The sequence below is a fragment of the Cynoglossus semilaevis genome, chromosome 1 (genome assembly GCF_000523025.1).
Source record: "Cynoglossus semilaevis isolate Cse_v1.0 chromosome 1, Cse_v1.0, whole genome shotgun sequence".
Lineage (NCBI taxonomy): Eukaryota > Metazoa > Chordata > Actinopteri > Pleuronectiformes > Cynoglossidae > Cynoglossus > Cynoglossus semilaevis.
The window spans coordinates 28127048-28152589 of NC_024307.1; the positions used below are offsets into that span (position 1 = coordinate 28127048).

At 40.7% G+C, this 25542-nt stretch overlaps 1 protein-coding gene across 3 annotated transcripts in view; it reads left to right on the plus strand.

Annotated features, from left to right (window-relative positions):
- The first annotated feature begins 36 nt into the window (after window positions 1–36).
- Window positions 37–25542, plus strand: part of LOC103389227 (dachshund homolog 2) — a 44575-nt gene continuing 19069 nt past the window's right edge. For all 3 annotated transcript variants that reach the window (XM_025064115.1, XM_025064147.1, XM_025064164.1), the window contains exon 1: window positions 37–702. In XM_025064115.1, coding sequence (XP_024919883.1) covers window positions 74–702 — 629 coding nt within the window. In that variant the 5' untranslated portion in view covers window positions 37–73. The remainder of the gene's footprint in view (window positions 703–25542) is intronic.

Here is a 25542-nt window from a genome sequence, read left to right on the forward strand (position 1 = left end):
AAGACTTGAAAAGTGTTTTTTTTATTTAAAACTTAATAGAAAGAGTAGGACAAACTGACCGTGCGCCTCCTCAATGTCGCTCCGCGGCTCTCCTCCGCTCCACACGCCAGGTTCCGGTGCTCCGACCCCTGTGGCACTGTACCGGGCAGCTCCGGACACCTCCTCCTCAGTCTCCCGCACCGGGACCTCCAGCCCTCACACCGTCCACTCCGTGTGTCCGTCTCCTCGACTCTCTTCCTCCTCCTCCTCATCCATGCTTGGCGCGTTTCTTCCGGGCTCTGGAGGAGCTCCAGGCGGAGTTCCCGGCTCTCTGCTGTCCCCGGGTCTGGGCACCCTAACTGGGCTACAGTCTCTCACCTCGCCGGGCTTGGCTCAGCAGCACACCACCTCCTCCTCATGTCCCACCAGCAGCGAGTGCAAGCTGGTAGATGTGCACGGCGTGAAGGTGGCTAGTTTCTGCGTGGACGGTCACGAGCTCATCTGCCTGCCGCAGGTGTTCGACCTGTTCCTGAAGCACCTGGTGGGGGGGCTCCACACCGTCTACACCAAGCTGAAGCGGCTGGACATTGTGCCCGTCGTGTGTACGGTGGAGCAGGTGCGCGTCCTTCGCGGACTCGGCGCGATCCAGCCCGGAGTGAACCGCTGCAAACTCATCTCCAGGAAGGACTTCGAGATTCTGTACCAGGACTGCACCAGCGCCAGGTAGGAAACTCAAATCTGTTATTGATTACTGGTCATTTCCACATCCGCGCGTGCACACGCACAGAGGAGCGGAGTGAAGCCCCTTCACGCACGTACTTGTCATCACATCCGTTTCCAGCAACGTTTTTCGCACAGAGAAAAAGTCACTGTCTGTCTCTCAACTTTGACTTGAAACTCGATTGAAACGATTTCAATTAGTTTTACGTCACGCGGTTCCGTATTTTATACTTAAAATAACTGATAGATAAGATTTAGCGCTGAACAGTATTGCTTCAAACAACAACAATTACGGTCTAACTTTCTAATAAATATATATTTTATGTTATAATTATTATTATTGCGACGCTCAGTGACGGCGGGAAAAGACAGTAAAGTATGATCTCTGTAAAAACAGTCTCTCATGACAGTAGTTTACATCCAAATTCTAAATGATTACATAATATATTTCCCTGAATTTGTACATTTGAACAATTAATCATTTTGTCAAAAAGTCATTTCAGTCCAATGACGACACCACATATGTATGAGAACAGTGAATACATCATAATTAAATCCTAACACACTTTTGATCAACAATCGCAATTTACATAAAAGTTAGTTTAGATTAGTTAGAGTCATAAATAATCTGCCTGGAAATATTCATTTTAATGCTGTCATTAAAAATGTAATGTCATTATATAGTAAGAAACAGACATGCTAAAATAAAATGTGTGACCAGCTACAGTACTTTATTAACCTCAATTGTGATTCATAATCTTATAAATAATTGTCTTATCAGTTCTAGTTTTGTTTTCTAATTATAGTCTACAGCTTCATTACTTTTAGACCTTAGTGTTTAAATGCCTTTTTATCTTAAAAGTATAAACTACTTTAATTATGAACTACTTTGTTTACTTTCTAATACAATTCAATCTAATAAGTGATTATAGTTCTATCTGTAGTTTTATCTGCTTATGCTAAAGGTTAATATGAGAATTATTTCAATATATTATATTTTTACTTTTTTATGGTAAAGCTAACCTATCATTTTAACCAATTAGCTAATTTAACTAATTTTAAGCCCAGAATAAGAATGTATTTTTATTGACCGTACTCACAAACGTACACACACACACTTTTCAATCCTATTTAAACCTCTGTTAGGCCATGACTTGTCTTTCTTGATATTCCTATCCATTTATCTCAGACATAGGTTGAACATATCAGATTGTACATTTGAATAATGTTTTCAAAAATGTTCATTAGTTGTCATGTCTTTGTTAAAAAAAAGATTTTCCTCTGACGACAGACTTTCCTCAGAGGCTTGAGCTCAGGCTGTACTTTTTAAAATACTTGATTTAAGGCTGTAAATCAAAGTTTTTGGTTATTGTTAGTGATTGTCTTTAGATTTTTATTATATCAGGCCTTTATAGTACACTCTTTGGCTCTTTGTCTGATAATGTCTGATATATATCTGATATTTTAACTGTTATTTATTTATTTTTTGTTCCATTTGCGTCGGTCGATTATGTATACATAATAATTCATAGGTTTATCTGTGATTATCTTATTTTGACTCAAAAACACATATACCATATTTCTTCAATAGTTTTCAGCCTTGTTTAAACAGAAATATTCCTTCACAGAAAACTGACGGCACCCGTAATCTCAGACACCACTTCCTGTTTAGTTAATCACCACATTCCTGTTTTTTTTCTGCTTATTCAGTGAAATATAACCAATAACAAGCTGCTGTTAATGTTTGATGGAAAGATGTTCCCACTGTCTCTCTCTCTCTCTCTCTCTCTCTCTGTGTGCATTTCTGTGCACGTACGCAATTTTACTTTGTGACAGATAAAACTTTCCTTTCTATATACCAATAACAATGTCTAACAAAGTTATATATATATATATACACACACACTTTGAGTTGATCTATCAAGGTCAAGGTTAATTTTTTTTTTAACCAGTTAACAAAAGATTCCACTAATTAAAATAAAATGTCTTAAAAATATCTTCACAACTTTATCACACTGTGAACGCACTTTTGATCAACCACTTAGAAAGACAGTCATTTCAGACTATAGAAGAAAATCAGTGATTTAAGTTCACAGGGACACAAGCTGTTGGTCCACCACTGCCTCCTGTGGTCAGTTTGAGGAATATTTTAATCAGTCACGTCACAAAATACCACACATTTGTGATGTTCTAAAATCACTGGTTCTCTCTAAGGACTCTGGTCTGCAGACAAGAAGAACGACATAACATTGTGTACAATAAAGTGACAGTGTTTTTTCACTGTTACCTGTGATCTGTCCGTAGCTTTTTTAGGTGAAAGTGATAGTTTGCGTCGATGTCTGCTGATCATTTAGGGCAGATTGGGTTTCGTTCTGCACACAAACACATGCAGTCGTCTCCTCTGTTTTTCTTTCTCTGCGTCTCATTTGCTATTTTTGACTCTTTTTATCAACTGGTCACACTTTCTCCCTTTTATCTGACTCTCGGGGCTATCTGTGAACTCACACACACGCACATACACACAGTGGTACATGTCAGGAGTGATAATGGATCATGTGAACAGTGAATGCACATAGAACAACACAGTTGGAGAGCCATTGTTGTTGAACGCTCAGCGAACTCTCTCTCCCTTGGTCATCCTCGCATTCCTCTAATACCTTTCTCTCTCTCTCTCTCTCTCACGTACACACTGTGGCCCTCACTTTCACACTTGGCAAAATTAACCATTCAGAAAGAAGTGAACAAAGAGAAAGAAACTTCCAGCTGTGATTTTTTTCTTTTTTTTTTTCAGTTTTTTGCCTCACTAGCTACGTCCATCTTTGTTCTTGAGTTTTTTCAGCACAGGGCAGGAGCTAACAAACTGCATTGTAGACGACCACCAGGGGGGTGATATAAGCACCTTATAATGTCTGTAGGATTGTGCTGACTACAGCTGAAGTTATATGCAGTTATATCTTCACATGTTGGTGTTAACCTACTTTATATATGTACAGTAAACATGTGTTGTTGGTCTAATCAGGAGGTAAATGTAATATAGGTCCAGTCGTTGTAAAACTTTAAGGTTTCTCCTGGCTCTAATTGGACAACACAGCTGTCTATCACATGTGGTGACCAATCAAATTAAATTACCCAAATTTGGAATTCACCCACATTTCAAATTGTACATCTCCTGTAAAACTCAGCACTGATTGGTCTACATCCTACTGTGGTAGTCAAGAACTGTTTGCCTGGGTGGTTCAATGTGGTTGCAGCAAACAGGTGTAGCTTGTATGGTGTGAAGACACTGATTGGACAAACACTGGTAGGACTTTTGTGAAGATGATAAGGAACACGTCTAAGCTGAGGTTCTTCTTCCACCTCCACACATCCTTGGTTTGTGGGGGTTTAAATGTGTGTTTGTGTGTGAAATCGATAGCGGGCGACAGGAGGGAGGGCCGCTGATGTCGGAGTGTGTTATTCTGGGCTGTCCTTATCAAGACAGGCTGTTAGAGCCCACACACACACGCATGCACACAAACACACACACACAGCATGAACTCTTGTCATCCATTTGTTTTTTATTCTTTTACATGGAGCATTACGTTTTTTTAATGGAACACAGTGGTCTGTAAAACACACACAGAGACATACACACTTGCCTCCTGGCTGAGGTGTGTGTGCCTGTGTGTGTGTGTGTGTGTGTGTGTGTGTACAAAAAGAGCTATCAGTTGTCACTGTGGCTCAGGTTACATCTCTGCGGTTGTGAAACGCCTGAGTGTGTGTGTGTGTGTGTGTCTGTATGTGCTATTGTATTGTTTTTGTTGTTCGTGCGTAACTGTTTGTGCTTGTGTGTGCGTGTTCATTTGTGTGTCTTGTTTCAGCTCCACTTTGTGCTGTTGGTTAATTGATAAAGGTTAAAGCGTCGGTTGGGCAGCTCAGGTCACCTCACTGCAGCTGTGTGAGTGTGTGTGTGTGTGTGTGTGTGCGTGTGTGTAAACCCACAATCAATCTACAATCTACAATCTAATCAATGGGATTGAAACGTTTCTGGTCAATAATTAAGATGCAGTTAAAGTTTAAAATCAGCCGATGGGGTTCGTGTGTTTTACCAATTTACAAGTTTTGATCCACGTCTCCAACGATCAGCGGCTGATTTACCGACTGACTGAAGACCGCAGGACTGGACTCAGACTTGACATGTGGATTCTTTGGTGTTTTTGTCATGTTTTTCTGTCCAGCATCATCATGGATGGTGGGAGGTGGAATAAGAGGAGTAGGAGAGTTAATGCTTCACTTACTTCTGTGTGTGTGTGAGGTGTGTGTGTGTGTTTTTCCGGATGAAAACAGAGGGAGAGGTGAAGATCAAAGTGAGAAATATGACCCTCCGTCACCACAGAGAAGAACCCTCTGAGTGTGTGTGTGTGTGTGTGTTAGGAAATAGATAATGTTTCACAAAGGTTGTTTCAGTGTCTACACTTTTGAGAGACTGTTGAAAAGGAGGGTGAGAGACACAGACTGTGTGTGTGTGTGTGTGTGACAGAGAGAGAGAGAGCAGTATTATTCATCATCTAACCCAGTTGTTCCCAGGGTGGTGGATGTGGACATATTGTTACAGTAGGCGAGAAAATACAAAGGTGATCTTCAACAGGGTTAGATTTTCTTTTAGTTTGTAGCTGATTGGTCCAGGGTGACCGTGTCCTCAGAATGACCACATCCTGAGGACCAGATCTGACCTCGACAGCGTCACCTCTTTATGTGTGATTGGTCGACTGGTGGTCCCTTACACTGCAGTTCAGCTTCTCTGTTGTCACTGTAGAACATCGCTGAAGTATTTCTCCTCTACCGAACTAAAACAATCTTAGGAAAAAAGGAAGTGTCAGTTTAAAAAAAGAAAGGAGAATGTTTTATTGTGACCAACAGTTTTTAACAGCATGTCATTTTGGAGACTTTCTTTTTTAGTTTTGGTGTAAAAGTGTAGAGATAAACTGTGTGTGCATGTGTGTGTATGTGTGAATCAAATTATCCTGATGCCAACAACACATGCACAAACTGCTGCACTTTAGCAGATTGGTTCAGAAATCAGATTAGTGAGTGTCACAACAGCTTTTCCTCTTCTCCTCCAGGTTAATCTCTCCATCACCTCCTTTTCCTTCTTTCCTCAACTCCAGTTTTTTTATTTCTCTGTCTTCTTCGGTTTCAGACTATTACCTAATTGAACTTTTCCTGTTTTTGTTGGTCGCTCCTTTCTCTCTAAACCCCTTTCACAGTCCGGCCTCTCCTTCTTCTCCCTCCTCTCCTTTCCCATTTTCTTCACCTTTACTTCGACTTCTACTTCCACCCATTTCTTTTTACTTTTTTTCCTCTTCTTTTTGTTTTTCCTCATTCCTCATTTTTCTCAACCATGTTTTCTCTTCTTCTAAAAAAGAGCAAGAAAAGGTTGGAGACAGAGAGGAGAAGAGAGCAGATCCTTCCTTCTCTCCTCCACTTTCACCTCCTTCTCCTTCCACTTCTGTCATCTTTTCTGTCATCGTCACTCCTTTCCTTTCCCACAGCTCGTCCTCCTCTTGTTCCTGCTCCTCAATCTCCTCCTAATCCTGCTCCACTGCTCCTCCCTCGCTCTCTTCCATCTCCCTCATTCAATATTGCAGTGATTTACTCCTCCCTCTCTCCCTGCGTCTCCTCCCTTTTCCTCCTCCACCTGCTCTTATCTGTCTATTTATTGTGATGACCCGTCAGAAGTGTGCGCGTGTGCGTGTGTTTGAGTGTGAAGCAGCAGACAGATTTACAGTGAAGAGAGAGAGAGAGAGAGAGAATGAACTGCAAAACTACAGAATCAGAGCGAGAGGTGGTCAGGAGTGAGGGAGGGTAAAGAGAGGGCAGTGTGCGTGTGTGTGTGTGTTCACTCAGAGACAACATGTTATTAATAAAAACAGTAAAAAAAAACATAATTATCATTTTTAAAACATTAGTGTGTGTCAGTGTTATTACAGAAATAATTATAGTCAAAATCAATTAGAACATGACAGGGAAGTGTGTGTGTGTGCGCGTGTGTGTGTGCGTTCCCACATCTCGCCCACAACTGTCCTCATCACACACAAACTTTATCAGACAGCATGTTATTAACAAAAACTTTAACTTAGTCTGATTTGTAATTAACATAAAAAAACTGTCAGTTATGTGTATGGACGTCTGTGTGTGTGTGTGTGTGTGTGTGTGTGTGTGTGTGGTCGCAGGTGTTGGTGAGTCGCTGCTTACTTAAAGACTTACTGGTATAAGACAAACAACTGTTAACTTTATATCATATTGGTGCCTGTTGGAAATGTACCTTTAATTGAGTGTTTTCTTAATGAGGTTTTGTTTCCATCATTATAAACAGAGAGTGACTTTAATCAGAACTCCCTCACAGGACAAATGAAGGACAGAGGAATGCTGACTGTTGTCAGCTGGTGTGTTTATTAGTGTGTGTGCGTGCCTTCATTTCCTGCCTTCATGAGTGTTTCTAAAATATATGAAGTGTTTTTTGTTTTGTTATTGTACACATGTCTGTTATTTAAAGTTTTTAAAAGCATGTGTGAGGCTTTTGTGTGTGTTTTACTGCATTGCGTGTGTGTGTCCGTCAGCACCACCCGGCTCCGCAGAGCGACAGCATGTTATTAATGAAAACGTATAATAATCCATTTAAAAACATGTCATCATGATTAGAATAATAATAGTGTTTAAACTGACAGAGAGCTGTGCGTGCGTACGTGCGTGTGTGTCTGTGCGCCCCAACGTCTCAAACTCCCATTGTTTCATATTTTGTTTAAACATGATCACATTCATGGAAAACATTTTGAAAAGTTAAAAGTTTTGAAAACAGAAAATCTAAAATGTTCTCTGAATTCTTTGATTAAAACAATGATGATGCAGTTAGTAACGGTGATTCTTAAATGTGCTCTGGGTTCACAGTAAAGAGTGCATTTAACAGGAGCATCTTTTCTGTGCAGAGGACACTCTGCACAGAAAAGATGGAATTTAAAACCTCAACAAAGTTCACTAAAAAACTAAGTGAACTATTTCACTTAACTAATTTAAACATAAAATGATATATTTTTTATTTTAACTGTAGCTTTCTGCTGCTATGAGCTTGTCATTCAGTCACTGAGCACGTGTGAACATGCACAGCACACTCATACACGCTGTCGTTTTCCAGGCTTGTCATTGAAGCGATGCACTTCTCTGTAATTTTCTACTCAAAGAAAACAATGGAACAGTCCAGGCCTCACTGTCAGAAATAATAAAAAACCTCCACGCTGCGCTGTGTGTGTGTGTGTGAGACAGTGTGTGTGTGTGAGCGTGCACATGTGTCAGCTGTACTGTTAGTGTTGGTCTAAGTTTGTATAACATGTTTTTTTTCCTCCTCCTTGTTCTTTTTTATTGTTTTTCTTCACTCTCCTCCCTTTCTGACGTTTTCTTTTCACCTCGATTTTTCTACTTCTCTGCTCCTGACACATTGGTGTCAGTGATAAATCATCAAACTCTGTGTTTTCTATAAGAAACTGACAGGTTTAAACAGACAGGACCAGGATGGATGGATAGTTAAATTATTCTTCACCATCTCGTCATTGTCACACTATTTGTCTGATAACAGCAAACCTGAGTACTTTTGACATTTTTAAATATGTATCATCATTTTAACCAGTCGTTTTTGAAGGGCTTTGGCTAAATTAGAATTTATATACTTGATTATCCCTAAACTATTTTTTTTATTTTTAGACATGTTGCTATATTATTTTTAGATTTGTGTTGTCAATTTACTAACTTTTAGCAGTGACCTTTTAGCTAGGCTAACTCTAATAAGCTAACATGATATACTATAAGTTAAAGCCAATGTTCTCCTAACCTCAGCGTTAACTACCAGTGCGTTTACAAATCACCACGTTAGTGTATTTTTAGCCAGATTTTTTATTTGGGTCGTTATATAGTTGTTCAGCTTTGAGCTTTTTTTAATTAAATATTTTTCTCTGCTTTCAGATATATTTTTGCTTAACAGTTTAACAGATTAAATCCTGAATTTATCTTGAAAAATATAATAGAGTCTGATATCATTAGATTCTATCTTAAATCAAAAATAATGGTCATTTCTAAGTCAACACTTCTCCACCTCACTTTCTCCCACGCCTCCTCCTCTTGCCCCTCCTTTATCTGTTCATTTTCTCCCTCTGTCTTTGAACCTTTCTTTTGGCCCCTGTGGCCCTGACCAATTACACACTGTTTGTTCACCAGTTTTCAATAAAACTCTCCCTCCCTCCTTCACTCCTTCCATTCCTCCTTTCCTCCCTCCCTCTCTCCCTTTTTTTTCCTCATCTTTCTTTCTCTCCCTCAACCCCCTCGTTGCTTTCCTCCTCTCCCCCTTCTCCTCCCTCTCTCTCTCTCTCTCTCTCTCTCCTTCACCTCCACCTTCATCTGTCTCCTTTTTTCCATTTTTAATTAACTTCTTTTGTAACTCACCCTCCTCCTCCTTCTCTGTCTCTCATACACCCACTTTTTTCTCTCTGTCTCTCACTCACTCACTCACACACACAAACACACAGTGTGTTAGTGTGTGTGAGAGCTGGGGGTTAAACATGCTATTTACATATCAATTACAGGGCGACACCAAATCAATGATTAATGTGAGCAGGGATTAGTGTAGTTTAGCTGCGACCTGCTGCTGTTAAACTGCCCTGTCTGGACACTTACACACTTTAAAGGTTTAACCGAGGCCCAAATACTTTTTCATTTACACTTAAAGAGGTTTTCATTACGCCACAGCTTTAGAAACCACAGCACTTGTTAGCTTTTCTAATGCTTCAGACTGACAGCTAAACCAGCTAAAACCTCCTGTTAATCTGGCCATTCCATGAACCCTTAAAGCTTACTTTGCTAATCATAACACCAGTTTGCTTCAATGTGACAGTATTGATGGTGTGAGTCGTGTTAGCTGTTTCAATTACCTCTAAAGAAATGAGAATGTTGTGAAAACTGTTAGTTTGGCATTAATGTTTGCTAATAATAATGAGATGTGTGAATTTTGGGAAAAGCAAGTTTTTTAAATTTGGAACTGATGTTAAAACCATCCCAGATTGTGTTAAGTGTTAGTAACTGACTCCAGTCTGTTTACTGATGGTTGGGAGTAATGAGCTTTTCTTACAAGCCTGCTTGCCCACTACATTGTGATAGTACCAAAATCAAAAACATAAACATTTTTGACGTGCTTGTTGCCTCAGAAGACGTGTCTTTGAAAAACAGGAATCATGGATGCTAATCAGGAATTAGCATCCAAGGAAACAAACTCTCAGACCCAGTAAAGTGCAGCTTAAAAAAAGGAAGTGTCCTAATACTTTAGCTCATAAAGTGCGTGGTCGCTGCTGCACCTGAGGTAAATAAAGCTGGGTTTATTAGCGTGTGTGTGTGTGTGTGTGTGTGTGTGTGTGTGTTTGTGTCTATCTGCTGACTAAGGCTTATCAGATTCTCAAGTGGCAAGAGAAAGCAGAGGAGTGAGTGAGGTTAGAAAAAGCATAAAGGTATTCTCTCTCTTTCTCACACTCACTAACAAACACACACACACACACACACACACTTACGCACTCATTCCTGACCGCCCCTCTCTCTCTTTCTCTCTCCTCGTGTCTGATTGAATGGAAGCTGAAAGGTTGTGACCTCTTTCTAAGCACTGCACGGTTCTCAGCATTAATCAAATAACACACACACACACACACACACACATACACACACACACAACTTGTACTGACCTTCACACACTCCAAATGCGCATATGTTTAAAAGACACATGAAAAATAGTACAAGCAGATGCAAATGGTGGATCAGCTCGGACATGTGTGTATGTGTGACCTACACACACACACACACACACAGAGGTAAATTTAGATGTGATTATACACGCATACACACTGTATAAACAGTGTTAAACACCCTCTGTGTGTGTGTGTGTGTGTGTGTGTGTGTGTGTGCAGCTGTAACAGTGACATCTGCACCGTTGGCTAAACAGCTTGCGAATATGCTGATAAAAACAACGCCGGCAGCCAAATTTACAACACCTATAAAACACACACACACACACACACACACTGAAATACACACACATACACTCGAAGGGCATATTATGTAGAGATTTACGGTGTTTGTGTGTGTGTTTATTGCAGTTTACAGGACAGAGAGAGAACGTCTATGTAAGCAACAACTACTCTGTGTGTTTGTGTGTGAGACAGAATATAATATTTTTATTTCCTCTACGTTCCTGTGCATTTATTTAACTTTTTATACTTTTGACTCCTCGTTTTGTTCACTTGTTGTTTGGTTAATGGCTGACAGTCAGCACTGACAGTGCTGTTAGCGCCCCCTGCTCCAGTAATCATGCCAGTCCCAGGCTGACATACAATGGTTTGAAAACTGACCACACCAAAGTCAACAGTGAAAGGCCTGTTATTTTAGCTCGCACAGACACGGGAGCTGCTGGACCTCTGCTGCCCCCTGTGGTCAGTTTGTGTCACTCAAGTAATTCTGATTTTTAACACAGAAGTCTCCCGGGGGAGGCAGCAGTAGATTGACAGCTGTGGTGTCTGTGAAATAAAATCAAGAACTTTCGCTGGGGAATTTTGAATGATAAAGTTTACAATGAGGCATGAATACATTTCCTTTAAAAAAGATGGCTCTCTTCAGATGTAGTGCTGACCTTAGGTCAGTAAATGATTTGTTGACACTAAAAAAACTGGTTCACAGATATTCAGGCATGTAATGCAGTGACAGTGTTTAATCGTGAGCACCTTCAAGTCAATACAGTGAAGCTTTAAAGACTGTAATCTGTGCTCCTGTCATTGACTCTAATATCTGAGCAGCTTGGAAGCAGAGTCTTCATCCATGACGACACTGGTATGCACTGATCCACCCAGGGTTCAGGCCTGTCCTGTAACTCTCTGTCTGGTCATGTGCAGCGGAGTGAGCCCACCACAGCGGCAGTGATGAGAGAGCAACGGCAGAAAAATGTAGCATCAAAGATAACACGCTGCAACAGTATTTTCACATTGACTTCAGTGTTTTCAAAATACAGAAATCAGCATATGAAGAATTGTAGCATAAAAAGCTGTGGCTTTTCGATCGTTAAGTGACAGTAAGCAACTCATGGATCCTGGGTGTGGGAGTTGTATGAGAACATGGAGCAGGAAGTGGGTACCGAGAATAATGTCAGTGAATAAATGTGGTGTCTTTATTTAAAGTGTGTGTGTGTTCTGTCCAGATCCATATTTAAGCAGCTCGTCTACTGCTCTTTAACCCAACAGGAGTAAATTTAGCCTAGGTTAAAGTTTGGGACTGGGACTGGTGTCCCACAGGTCATTAGGAGAAGTGGACTGGACTGGACCAGAGCCACAGGACCACAGCTGTGGTTCAGTCCAGATCATCACCTGTCTGACATCTTTACACAAGCAGGAAGTGATGCAGTTTGACATTTCTACATGTAAATAAATATATTTATGGCAGTGAATGATGGGAACATTTCAGAGGGACTAGAATAAACATGACCCATGAAGAGAAAGTCCCAGATGACGGGTTGGTCAAAGTTTTACTGAATCATCTGTAAACAGGTATTGATTTAAACAAGGGCACATTTCTGACATTTTTGAAAATTGGCTTTGAACACATTTATTATTTGTTTTATAAAACAAACAAAATTAATTTGAAAAATTCATTATTTTTATTTTAATTTAATTTTGATATTGTGAATTTTTTAAGCATCCCAAAATTACTAATATTTTTTTCAAAATAATAATAATCAAGAAAATCCTCAGTTATAAAAACATAGATGGAAAACGTTGACTTCATATTGTAATTCAATTCCCCAAGATGTCCGTACTCTCTGTCTCCTCTGTGAATAACTGACAATGAAAACAATGATGGTTGTGGCCCCGTCTCCTGACCCTGTGTCGTAGTCTTTCGCCCAGACCATTTAACCCTCCCCCTTCATTTTTGTTTCTTTCTCTTCGGTTTTTTTCACGCATGTACATGTGTGTCCTATCTCTCTTTTTTATATTTTCTTTCCGTCTTTCTCAGTGATTTCATGCTCTAGCTGCTCCATTCTCACTGTCTGAGCCTGTGTTAACATCAACGCACACACACACACACAGAGTGATGGACTTTCAGCAGATTGATTCCTAAAGTAAAGTCAGAATTATGGAATTCTCACAGGTTAAAACTCAATTTTGAAAACAGAGACAGTCACAGTAACAGTTATGACTCATATTTAAACCACCAAGATAAAGAACATTTTAGACCAAGACTTTTCTTTGTTAGTGTAGCCACACTGAAGTTAATTTCTTCTTCTAACTAGGGATCATCTCTTGGCTAATTTTAGCCATCTGTTCAACTAATATTTAGCTGTTTCTAAGCCAAGTTTTAGTTGGTAAACTCTGGGCTATTTATTTGTTTTACCTCAAGCTGTTTCATGGATATGTTTATTTTTCTTTTCGGCCACTTTAGGACAAGCTGGTTCTGCTGCAAATATTTAACCATTATTTCTCTTCTACTTTTCTGAATACATTTGTCACTTCTGAAAACTTCTTTTCAGACCTTTGGCTAGTTCAATACTATCTATATTTGTTCATCAATACTAAATAAAGTATCTATTGGCTTAATTCATTAAAGTCAAAAAAGGGAAGAAGGGCAGTATTTTATTTATCCACTCCCAAGGAACGGAAAGGCCAGTTTCTGGATGTGTGGTCCAAGAACATCTGGAGCAGACTCACGTCTATTTTCTGCTGCTCCCACAGAGAATATATATATATATAGCTATATATATAAAACAGAGGAAATTGCTGTTTTAGTCCCTAAAAAAACCTTGCATTTAATTTAACATTGTTAAATCTGAACTCCCTTGGCTCTGATGTTGTTTTTCCTTCTTCCTAAATGTCACCAACACAAATATCGTCAGACGTTCAGACGTTCACATTTCTAATCAGGAAAATTCCCAAAGGAAAAGTTGTTTTTTCAAAAATCCCAGCTCAAGGAGAAAAGACAGGAAATGGGGAGGAGGAACATTTTTACTGACCCACTGATGAAGAATCAGTGTAATATTGGACACAGATGGACACTGATGTCCTCCTGACTCCACTCTGAGAACCTGTAAGAAGATTTATGGAGGAGTGAGACTGGAATTCTCTTTCTTTTCTGCTGGGACAGACAGAATGTCTTCTTCTCCTCCTTCATTAATCACTCTCTCTCTCTGCTGTTCCTCCTTTTCTCTCTTCCTTCACCTCATTCCTCTTCCCTGTCAAACATCTCTCTCATCTTTTCTTCTTCTATTAGATGTTTTCATTCACCTTGTCTTCCCCCATCTTTTCATCTTCTCAACCGTCTCATCCTTCTCTTTTAGTTGTTTCTCACTCGAATAACAAAAGATAACCCACAGAAACTGTATGGTTGCTAAATGTTAGCGAAATGCTAACTCAGTGTAGACTTTGTGTTTGTGTTTCAGAGTGCTACATGGTTTAGCACTACACAATCAACTTTATGGTTTTTCCAGAACAATCTCAACTTCATCTTCCTCCATCTTCTTCTTCTTCATCCTCTACTCTGTCGTGTGAGAGTCTAATCTGTGTTTATGTTTGGATTCTTTCAGGAACGGTTCAGTCTCAGCCATGTTTGTAGTTTTATTTTCACAGCGCAGCAGATTGTTTTCTCTGTTAATGTCCTGGTGTGTGTGTGTGTGTGTGTGCTTTTCTAATCTGTGTGTGAGAGAATATGTGTGTAATAGAACTATTTAAAGTTCAACACACAGATCTTAAAAGCAGCATTTCCTGTCTTGGAAGATGAAAGCTGTATGACCATTTGTTCTCAGTGTGTGTGTGTGTGCGTGTGCGTCTGTGTGTGTGTTTTCAGCGTGCACATCTGCGTGTGCGTGACCTACAAAGTTGGCCTCCACATTCTTCTGCACCTCCTCCCTCTCCTTTGACTCTATGTTACATAAAAGGACAGTTTTTGCAACATAATTTTAATTTCCGAGCACCAGCGCCACTTAATGGTCAAACTGCTGTTTGCAGGGTTTAATGAAGTGCTTGAAATGTTTTATTTTTTGTTCTAAGGTAAAAGAAAGTTGTTGATGTGAGAAGTTAGTGCTATTGAAGTTTTTAGATTTCCCAGTTTTTCACAAAGACAACTGCTAATTAGAATCAAGTTGAGGAGCTGGAATTTTATTTGACTTTATTTGATTTTATTTAAATAGACTCCTCTGCGCCCCCTCCCTGATCTTCAGTATATTACAGTGCTTTACACAGAAGATTGTTGTTGTCATCTGATAACCTTCAGCAGCAGTGACAGCTTCAATTACTGTGAAATAAAAAAGGTAAAGAAAACAGCAAACACACTCTGTCAGCTGTAATTAACAGAAAACTAATGCTGACTCGTTAAAAACCCAGGGCTGACTCAGCAGAAGTCAGCCACTGTAAGTCAGATGAAGAGCAGATCTGCAGGGTCTGTGACCAGACAACAGTCTTACTGAACATCGCAGGTTGGATTGGGTCTGAACCATTTTGTTCCAGGAAGCAGAGAAGTCAGAGATGATGTCACGGTGATGATGTCACAGTGATGTCACTGTTACTGGAAACATGAAACAAAACATGAAACAGAAGCTGAGTCAGAATTGAGTATTATAATACTATAATTATAATTATAATTGTTTAATTAACTATATTAAGCTGAACAGTTTCCATCATATTCTACCAAGAACCGTTTCACTAGATAGTTCATGGTAAGAGTATGTAGTGAAGACAAAGTAAACAAGTACCTGTGGTGTTAAAAACAGTTCTGTTCTCTCAGTCTAAGGACCTTTCTTTAGCTCTCGTTTCCTGTTGTGGTACGGTTCCTACATCTTGGTATAAAATCCTGACACGAGTTCTCGGTACTAGAACCAGCTCTTACAGTGAGGGTGCTATAAATTCCTATACACTTTACTATAAATGCCATTTATTATTGGCAGTGGTTCCTGTGCCCCTGTGCTTACTGTCACAGTTCCATAGTTTAGCTGTATTAAATACTGTGTATGTTTATGGATGTGTTTGGTAATTTGAATGTCTTGATATTGAGGATTGAGAGCTGCACTAAGAACAGTATGATCTCTGAGATCACACCAACACACACACACACACTTATTTGACCGGCTGGACTCTAATCCAGGAGGACAGCTCTGCTGGTCTCAGATCAGCTCCAGACCTTGGTCCACTCAGACCCTGTCAGCTCCTGTTAGACTGAGGCCTGTGTTGTGGAGCAGAATGTTCCTGCTCTGACTGTCTGTCTGATGAAACATCTCCATCATCTACGTGACTTCATGAATCCACTGAGAACCACTCAGGTTCCTCTGAGTCATACCCGACTCCACAGCTCTGGACCAATCAGCTGCTCCCCCTCTGTCTGTACACCTGTCAATCATCGACTGATTTCTTCTTTGACTTATCAGGTGTCACAGGAGGGTTTACAGTTAGAATGTCAAACTGATCCACAACAATGTTTTTTTTGTTGTTGGTTTGAATTAACTCATAATTGGGTTGACATGTTAAGCTAACTTTAGCCACGTCTTATCTGTAATATATGTTAGTAATATATGCTGCTTTGGTTTTATTGGAGTGTGTATTTTATCTGCGGTCTTGTTACTAGTTTGGTTTGTGTCTGCTACGCTGGTGACTACATCTGGACAACTTCAAACAGTTTCTGGGCTACGTCTCCGTGACTGGATACTAGCCAGAGAATATTAGACATTTGATGAGTTTCTTCTTTTAGGTCATTTTCAGACATTTTTTTTACTTTACTACTAAGTTAATAAGTAGCTAACCTTTAAATATCTAACCAATAATTCCACATTTCTCAGTTATTAGTCCACATAAAGAGATGTAGAGGTGGTCCAGGCTACAGGAGCCCAGCTGGACCTTTTACACTCACGTCATCAGGTTTTACAGGGGCATCAAAGAGCAGGAGTCAGGGTAATATAAAGGATTCTCTTTTTCTGTTCTGAGACACCTTTCATTTGTTGTAGCCTGTAGGTGGTTTTTAGCTGAACATGCTGCTGATGCTGAGCGACATCCAACTCTGAAAGTCTGTGTTTAAAGTCACTTTGTCTCCATAAAGCAGTTTATTGTTGGAGTATCAGCTGCTGTAAAAGAGGCAAAACTGGGGGAAATTAAAAAGGGTGGAAAGGGACAGGTAAAAGGGAGCATGAGACATAAGAGACACCAGGACAGGACGGCAGCCGTTAATAAAACTGTGTGTGTGTGTGTGTTTGTGTGTGAGTTCATCACTGTAAAACTTTACTGCTTTAACAATGTTTATCATTCTTTAGAATAACCACCTCTCTGTGTGTGTTTGTGTGAGCTTTTATTACATTAGTCTTGTGGCTTTATAACAGTTCTCTCTCTCTCTCTCTCTCTCTCTGTGTGTGTGTGAATGTCAATCTGCAACAATAATATGTCATATAGTGTGTGTGTTTATATAAGGAAAGATGTGTGTGTGTGTGTTCACTATGACCCAGTGTAAACTAATATTGATTCAGCTGTTGGTGTTATACACTAGTCATAAAACTGGACTTATTGTAGTATCTGGGCTTAGTGTGAGTGTGTGTGAGCAAGAGGGAGAGAGAGAGAGAGAGACTCAGGGATGGATTAGGTCCACGTGTGGTTAAAATTAAAAAAGAAAGTTTCCACTAAACTGTTCACACACACACACACACTGCCAATCAACAGAGAAACAGATACAACGTCCCTGTTCTAACAGAGGTGATCTTAGCTCACAGAGACTCAGCAGTTGGTGATCCACTGCTCTGTCCAGAATTTAAAAGGTGTCGTTCTTAGGGCTGTCAAAAACATTGTGATGATTCATCTTGTTTATATTATTTGGATTAAATTTTTAACGCATGGGTAGAATGACCTAGCCGTTATATCCACCAAGCCTGCATCCATCCCTGTTTCATTACACAGTCAATGCACACATGATCATGCCCAGCATGTGCTAGTGTGTGGAGGCTTTATTGTTGGTCAGACTCCCAGCTCCACCAGATTCAGAGTGCAGGACAGTTAACACGTCTACGACTGACAAGCTGACTGACACATCTGTCCATCGTCAAATGGATTGTGAAGGACTGTAGACTGATTAACAGCTGCGATACCGTATGATAGGACTAGACAAAATTCAGCCGCTCAATATGACTTCAGTCCCTCTAGTACATAAGCCAGGCCTGTAGGTGGCGCTGTGTCACCCCTGTTCTAACATACTAACACAGAAAGAATGCTGTTCCACATAAACCTTTTCTGCTCAAGATGGAGCTAAAAAACGGAATAGTTAGCCGTAGCACACCAAGTAGCTTATCTCCTATGCAAAGTGGCACTGCTGCCACCTACTGGGATCAGTTTGTCAGTGTTCTTATTGCACGCCTGATATTTATGGGCAAGTTTTGCCGTATCGTTTCCCGGCCCTTCCAGTTGAAGAACAATGGCAGCAACAGTTTTTTTTTTTACTTTACCGTTTGAATCCTTTGTTCACATTTGTAACATAAACTGGCCACTGGAGGCAGCGGTGGACGAGCAGCTCCTGTGTTTTGTGTACATTTTTGAGAATTTCATATTTAGGGCAAAATTTAAAGTGTGGACGGAGGAAAGAAGGCAGTAATGTTAGCATGTGTCTTTTCTGTCCTTGTTTGTGTGTTTGTGCACAACAGGAAGATGCAGCTGTGTGTGTGTGTGTGTGTGTGTGTGTGTGTGTGTGTGTGTGTGATGTATGGGATGTACGGGGACGGTGAGTAATACTGCATGTGTCATTCTCAGTCCCTGGAGTTTTCTTCTTCTTCCTCCTCTCTCCTCGTGCCCTTCCTCACTTGCTCTCCCCCATCTGTCTCTCGCTCTCTCTCTTTACGTCGAGGTCTCTCGCTCTCTCTCACATTTTATTTCTTCACGTCTTTTTTTATTCCGTCTTTTTTTTTCTGTGACATTCCTGTCTGACGCTGAGGGTGTCATCCTGGTTTCTGCTGACTCTGTGCTTTACTGACACACACACACACGCAAACACGCACACACACAGACTCTCCAGCTGTTGATTGGATCGCCCATGTCCTCTGTTTGGCCAAGGATAGAGGAGATCGGGGTAGGAGGCAGGGAAGGAGTAAAGAAAAATGAGGACAGGGATTTAAATTTAAATAAAGTGTGACTAAATAACTGCTACTTTGATGTATGTTAGAGAGTGGATGTGTTTAGGAGCTGATTGTACGGTGAAATAAAGAGGACAACAGTTAAAAATGTGTACGTTCAGCAGTTATAACAGCCATGATTAACAGTTATGTCTGTTGGTGTAAAATCCCATTTAAATTTTCTTTTTACTGTCTCATAACAGCAGAACGGACCAACATGATCTGAATGATAATAAAGAGAGTCTGTTCAGAACCTGTTAATGTCTTCATCTCACTGTTGGACAGACCTTCTAAACCCAAACCTTATGTTAATAAAATGCAACAAATGGCTCCTGAGTTGGTGATCAGTGGTTTTACCTCCACAGCATAAATCCACTGTGGTCTCCAACATTATGTTCAAATGTGTTGTTCTGTAAAATTGTTTTTTTAATCTCCTTGTTTGGCTTTACTAAAGTGACACATGTTGACCACAGCAGAGGACCAGCAGCTCTACGAACGCAAATTAAATTAGTGATTTTCTCTACGTCGCGTGTAATAGCCGGGTAATGGTAATAGTTTGGGGGGGTCAAAGTCTTTGAGATTTTGAAGGACCCGGTGTGTTGTATTTATTTAGGTATTTTGGCTGTGGTTGCCTGAAAATGGACAAAAGAGGTTCATTTGATCTTCATTCAAGTAGTGTTTGATCAAATTATAGAAATCACTCAGAGTTCAAAAGTCGACAATTTTGGTTTAAATAGAGGTTAGTTTGAGAGGCTTAAGATGGATAGTCCAGAGAGAGAGAGGGAGAGAGAGAGAGAAGGGTACAGTAAAATGAAGGGAGAGATGAAAGATGACAGGCACAGGAGGAAGCAGAGGTGTGTGAGAAAGAGAGAGATGTAGAAGAAGAGGGGGGAGAGAGAGAGAGATAAAAGATGTTCAGTGAAGGAAAGAAGCAGAGGAGTGAAAGAGTGAGAGAGGGGGAGGGATGGTGTGAAAAAGAGAGAGATGACAGACAATGAGGAGGAGAGGTGAGCGTCCTTGCACTGTCAGGGGCGATCGATGGCACATCATTTACATTACACTGAACTGCAGAGGGAGAGAGAGGGGTGTGAGGACAGGTGAGAGAGAGGGAGAGAGAGAGGGATGTAAAAGAAGGGAGGAGCAGTTAAAAGTGTTCAGACGAAGGTTAGCAGCTCAGATTCTCCTCTGTGTTTCTCTCCTCTCATACTTCTTTCTCTCTCCTCCATGTCTTACACATTCTCCTCTCATAGTTCATCATTCCTCCCCCATATTTGATTAAAATACACCATGGTCCAATCGGTGAGCTGAATGTCTGATATTAAATCAATAACAACCCTCCATATTTCCTGAACATGTGGTCAGTTTTTGGATAGCTTTTAGTTTTAGTTTCATAAATACCAGAAATGCAGCAACAACATTAATCAACATTTGTATTTTCAAATGCACTCATTTGATTGGCTGTTTAGAGTCATGTGACTTTTACAGCCATAACCAGAAGAACTGTTAAAATAAGACTGGTTAAACAAAATGAACAAACCTCAATATTTCATAGGTCACTGGTTCAAGTTCTGACAGGAAGGCATGGCCCCACATCTGGACCACAGTCCACCCATTAGTCCACCCATTAGTGACCTCTGCCGTAGCTGTTTATTTTCCATGTCACTATCATCCCAAATCAAACACGGCTGCCCTGTAGAAACAGGAAACAACAATCTTAAGATTGGAAGTCTGACTGTTCCTACAGTGGTGGGGCTGGGGGTTAGGGAGGGCGGCTGGATCATGGAGTAAAGACATAGTCAGATATGAACCAAGTGATCCAGGTCCTGTCTGCTTGTTTCCTTGGTCAGATATGAAACATTGCTTTTTGTCAAAACCCCAAGTAATTCCCAGTTTCCTCACTTTTTTCATCTGCCTTTGATTAAAAAAAATTTGAATCTTTGAGTCTCATCGTTCAGCTGAAAAAGACAGAAGCCAAAGATACAAACACACTGTTACTCCGTCACTGCTGTCTTTTCTCAGCACCATTCACTAAATTCATTCTTGTGGAGCTCTAACGACTTCCTGTTGTAAGAGGAGGTCATCGAGAACTTTAGAGGGAAAGATGGGAGGGAGAGAGAGAGAGAGAGAGAGAGAGAGAGCGAGAGAGCGAGCAAACACGGTGTGTGTTATAGTTTACTGTTTTAAATACAAACATGTGACAGAACCTTGAGCTCTTTGACTTATTACTGCTTAAATGTGTGTGTTCACATGCCTCTACACTAAGGTAATGACGCTTAAAGCCTTCACACACACACGCAGACGTTAGTCCATCGACCTGTATAACTTGCCACGTCAGCGATTGTGTGTCCCTCACTTTGTGTGTGTGTGGGTGAGTGCGTGCAGGGTGTTTAATATTTAATGGTCTCTGGTTAAAAATGCAGCAGTGTTTTTGTCTCTCGTCCCGCTGCACACCTGTTCCTCTGGAGAGAGCAGAAGAACGACAGAACGATTGACGGGCACAGAAAAGATAAAGATGGAAAATGTGAATGCATGGATGGATGAATGAAAAACACAAATCATTTAGAGGAGGATGGATGGATGGATGGATGGATGGATGGATGGTTGGGTGAAGAATGGATGAGGAGAAGGAATCAGTTGACAGAAGAAAGAGTAGACTGTACCCCCGTGTTCAGTGTTAACATGCTAGTCTGCTAATAGGGAGGGCAGCTAACATTTAGCTTCAGGAATCAGAGGCTCCGAAGAACACAAACATTCACACTGACATTAGTGTTCCTAATTAATACACCAGTGACTTAGCAGAAAGGTGTTTATGTTGCCCAAAAGTCATTTGTTAATAAGTAAAACATAATAATACCACAAACTCTAAAGAGTATTTTTTTTTTAAATTTTTTAAGATAAGAATTTTTAAAAACTAAATCAAAGACGAATGATTGTTGACTGTGATGTTTTTTTTTTTTGTTCAACTTTGTTCAGCATTTTGCCTTTTAAAATAGCAGGTACCATTGAAGCCAAGTTGCAAGTTAGCACTGTTGCTAGCTTTGCTGATATAAACAGAGTAGAAACAACTGCACATAACTACAGTTGACACAGTCAAAGTGCACATTAGGAACAGATTGGCCACTGACGAGCACAAGCACAGCCTGTCAATACTAGCTTAGCATAAACAGAAGAAACATAGACACCAGACTTTATTGCACTTCAGTAGCACTGCTGCACTGACTACTGACTGCAGGCATCACTGTGAACGCACATTTGCATTAGCATACCTATATTTGAATGTGAAGATTATAGGCAGTATACAGGTCAAATATTTACAGACAGCAGACTTGGCTAACTAGCCGCTAACTACTAACACAGAGTGTTCTAATTAGAGGAGGGCTTCATTAATTATTTTTTCTTTTCTCTGATCAGTTTTTCCAGCAGTCGCTCAATTCATTTTATCGATAGCTGTCTCCACCTGTTTCTATATTTTGCTTTATTCTCTTCATTTCTGAAAGGAAGGGAGGGAGGGGGGAAGAGCGAGAGAAACACCCACAAACACACACACAATGAAGTAATTCATCTGTCCAATCAAAGAGACGGAAGCCCAGAGGAGCATCCATCCATCTCTCTCTCTCTTTCACTCGTCCACTCTGTTAAATCATGAGCGTCCATGATGATGATCCTCGCGCATGTGTGTGTGCACGTACGTGTACGCGTGTGAGTGGACAGACATATATCCTATTTCTCTGGTGTCTCTTTAAAAAGAATAGATCGCCCTGCCACAAACAAAGAGTGAAGACACATACACATGCTCTCTCTCTCTCTCTCTCTCACACACACACACACACACACACACACACACACTAAGATTATTTATGACAGCACAGAGACATCAGCAGACAGAAAACAGAGATGGAGGAGACGTCATCCTCCTCTGACAACAAAACATTCCTTGGTTCAATAAATGACCAAGAAAAAAGAAAAAAAACGAGACAAAAGAGTCGATACGCTGAGATGCTCTTTGTTTCCTCTTGTTGATGTTCGAGCTCAGGTGGATAGTAGGCAGGAAGTACAGGAAGTAGGTTTATTGAAAAACAATAAATGTGAAATGTGTTAAAATGAGAAGTGAACAAAAATGTGTTAAAGAGACACAGATCCAAACATGTTTCTTTCTCCTGAAACAGTTCTTAGACAAGACAAATAAGCAGATTTTGACCTGGTGTCAAATACATCCTCCCAGAATTGTACAAAGAATGAAGTCTCTGATGAAACACCACTGAAGAAGACTGAAGTCTGAAACACAGAGGAGACGGAGAGAATACGATTTTTAGAAGTAAAGTGTTTTGGAACTCTCCATCCTATAGTTTCTGGAACTATTTTCAAAGTTCCTGCTACTGCCCCTGGTGGTTGGTACTGTCTGTGACAGTACATGACTGATTAAAAGTTCTTGGTTCTGAGTGGCTGGGACTTGAGGGCAGTGAGGTTCTGTCAGAGCACTGTTTCTGTGTGTTTAGTCATGACGATGAAGAAAGAGATGATGCCGAGAGAGAGAGAGAGAGAGAGAGAGAGATGTGAAGATGATGGAAGGATGGAGAGAAAAAGACAGAAGAAGAAAAATGATGATGGAGGGAAAAGAAGAGAGTGAGGAAGATGAAAGATTCTAGTCAAGGAGGGTTTGACCCTCAGCTCTGACCCTGGTATTGACTGCAGATCAACTGCACCACAGTCTGCGTGTGTGTGTGCACTCATGTGCCTGTGTGTGTGTGCGCGCGTGTGTAAGAAAGAGTCATCCACCTCCTGAGCTAAATCAATCTGTCAACTGTGTTAGCAGTATCTCTGTGCTTATTCACCACCATGTCTGTGTTTGTGTGTGTGTGACCCTGACCGGCCATCAGAGCCAATGACGGAGTATTGATCAAGGCTTGGTCGCCATAGAAACGGCCATTGGGGAGGACACGGGTGTGTGTGTGTGTTTGTCAGAGCAGGAAGGCTTACTTCAAGGTGGTGTGTGTGTGTGTTTGTGTGTGTGCTGAGTAGAAGATGTCTCTTAACAAGTGTTTCCTCCCATTTTTACCTACAAGCTGAAGCATCTTTCTTCATCTCACTTAGAGAAGTAGACAAATTCAAACAGCAAACGGGCAGGCAAGTTTGAGAAAAAACTTGAACCAAAGTCCATAGAGAAAATTAGTGATTTAAAGGCCAGTGACACAGCAGTTACTGACTCACTGTTACCTTTTGCTACTAAATGAAAACGTGGACCAACAGCTCCTGTGTCTGTCGGAGCTAAAATCACTGGTTTTCTCTATGGACTTTGGTCTGTGAGTCTATAGAGTAAGTCAAGCCTGTCTTACTTTTCCTGTCTAGCTGTAAATACAGTCAGAGACATACGGAAGCCCGAGTGTGACCAAACTGAGGCCGTGGGTCAAACAGGAAGTGATGTCATATCGAAGAAGTTAGAGAAATTAAAGTGGTATGGAGGTGTGTGTTTGAATCTAGAGGAGGTGAACATGTGAATGTAGGTCAGTGTGCGTGTGTGTGAGAGAGAGAGAGAGAGAGACCTGCTCTTTGTTTCCTGTGCTCAGTGCAGTAAAGAGAGTGGACCACTGACGAGGATTAATGTCCAACATATGGCAAAGCTACGGGACACACAAACACACTGCAGTCATTACTCCGAACAAAGAAGGGTACAGTTAATGAGAAGGTGATATCATGTGTCCTGTACACACACACCTGAGTGTTGGTCATGTATGACTAAACACACACACACACACACACACAGTTGCTAGTGTAACATGTCTCCATTGTAAAAGTGAGCGTGACTGTCCATGCAGCAGATCAAAGGCAACAGTGGTTTGTTGATGGAAATACTTTAAGGTTTGAATGCAAACACCTGTGTGTGTGTGTGTGTAAGAGAGGGGGGGAGAGAGAGAGACAGAGAGACAGAGAGACACACAGAGGTTAAGCAGAGTTCAGAGGAAAAGTAAAGGTTCATGTTTTCATATCTTAATGCGCTCCTGGCTGTATGGGTGTGTAGGTGTGTGTGTGTGTAGGTGTGTGTGTGTAGGTGTGTGTGTGTGTATGGGTGAAACATCATCAGACGTTTCCAAAGGAGGATAAAGGAAAGAAAAGTTACAGAAGGAAGACAAGAAGTGGGGGGTGTGAGGAAGGACAGAGAGATGGATTAGAAAATGAACAAAGTAATCAGAGAGGAAGAAGGTTATAAAGGTCAAACTGAGGTCAGAGGTTAGGGAGGAACAAGTAAGTTAGAAAAAGTCTAGGAAACATAGGAAGTCAGGGAGGCAGGTAAGAACAGTGAGACGGATCAAAGACCCACGAGAGGAGGGTGTGAAGTAGGAAGACTGGAGGAAAGAAGGAAGGAGGGAAGAAAAGTTAGGAGATGTAGGAGAGAAGGAGAAGAAGAGGTGGTAGGAAGGAAGGATGTAGAGCAGTAAGGAAGAAGACAAGGAAAGAGAATAAGGCTCAGGACTCCTGTTCTGTTCTGTTCTGTTCTGTTCTGTTCTGTTCTGTTCTGTTCTATTCTATTCTGTTGTGTTCTATTCTGTTCTGTTTTGTTCTATTCTATTCTGTTCTGTTCTATTCTGTTCTGTTGTGTTCTGTTCTATTCTATTCTGTTCTATTCTATTCTATTCTATTCTATTCTGTTCTGTTCTGTTCTATTTTATTCT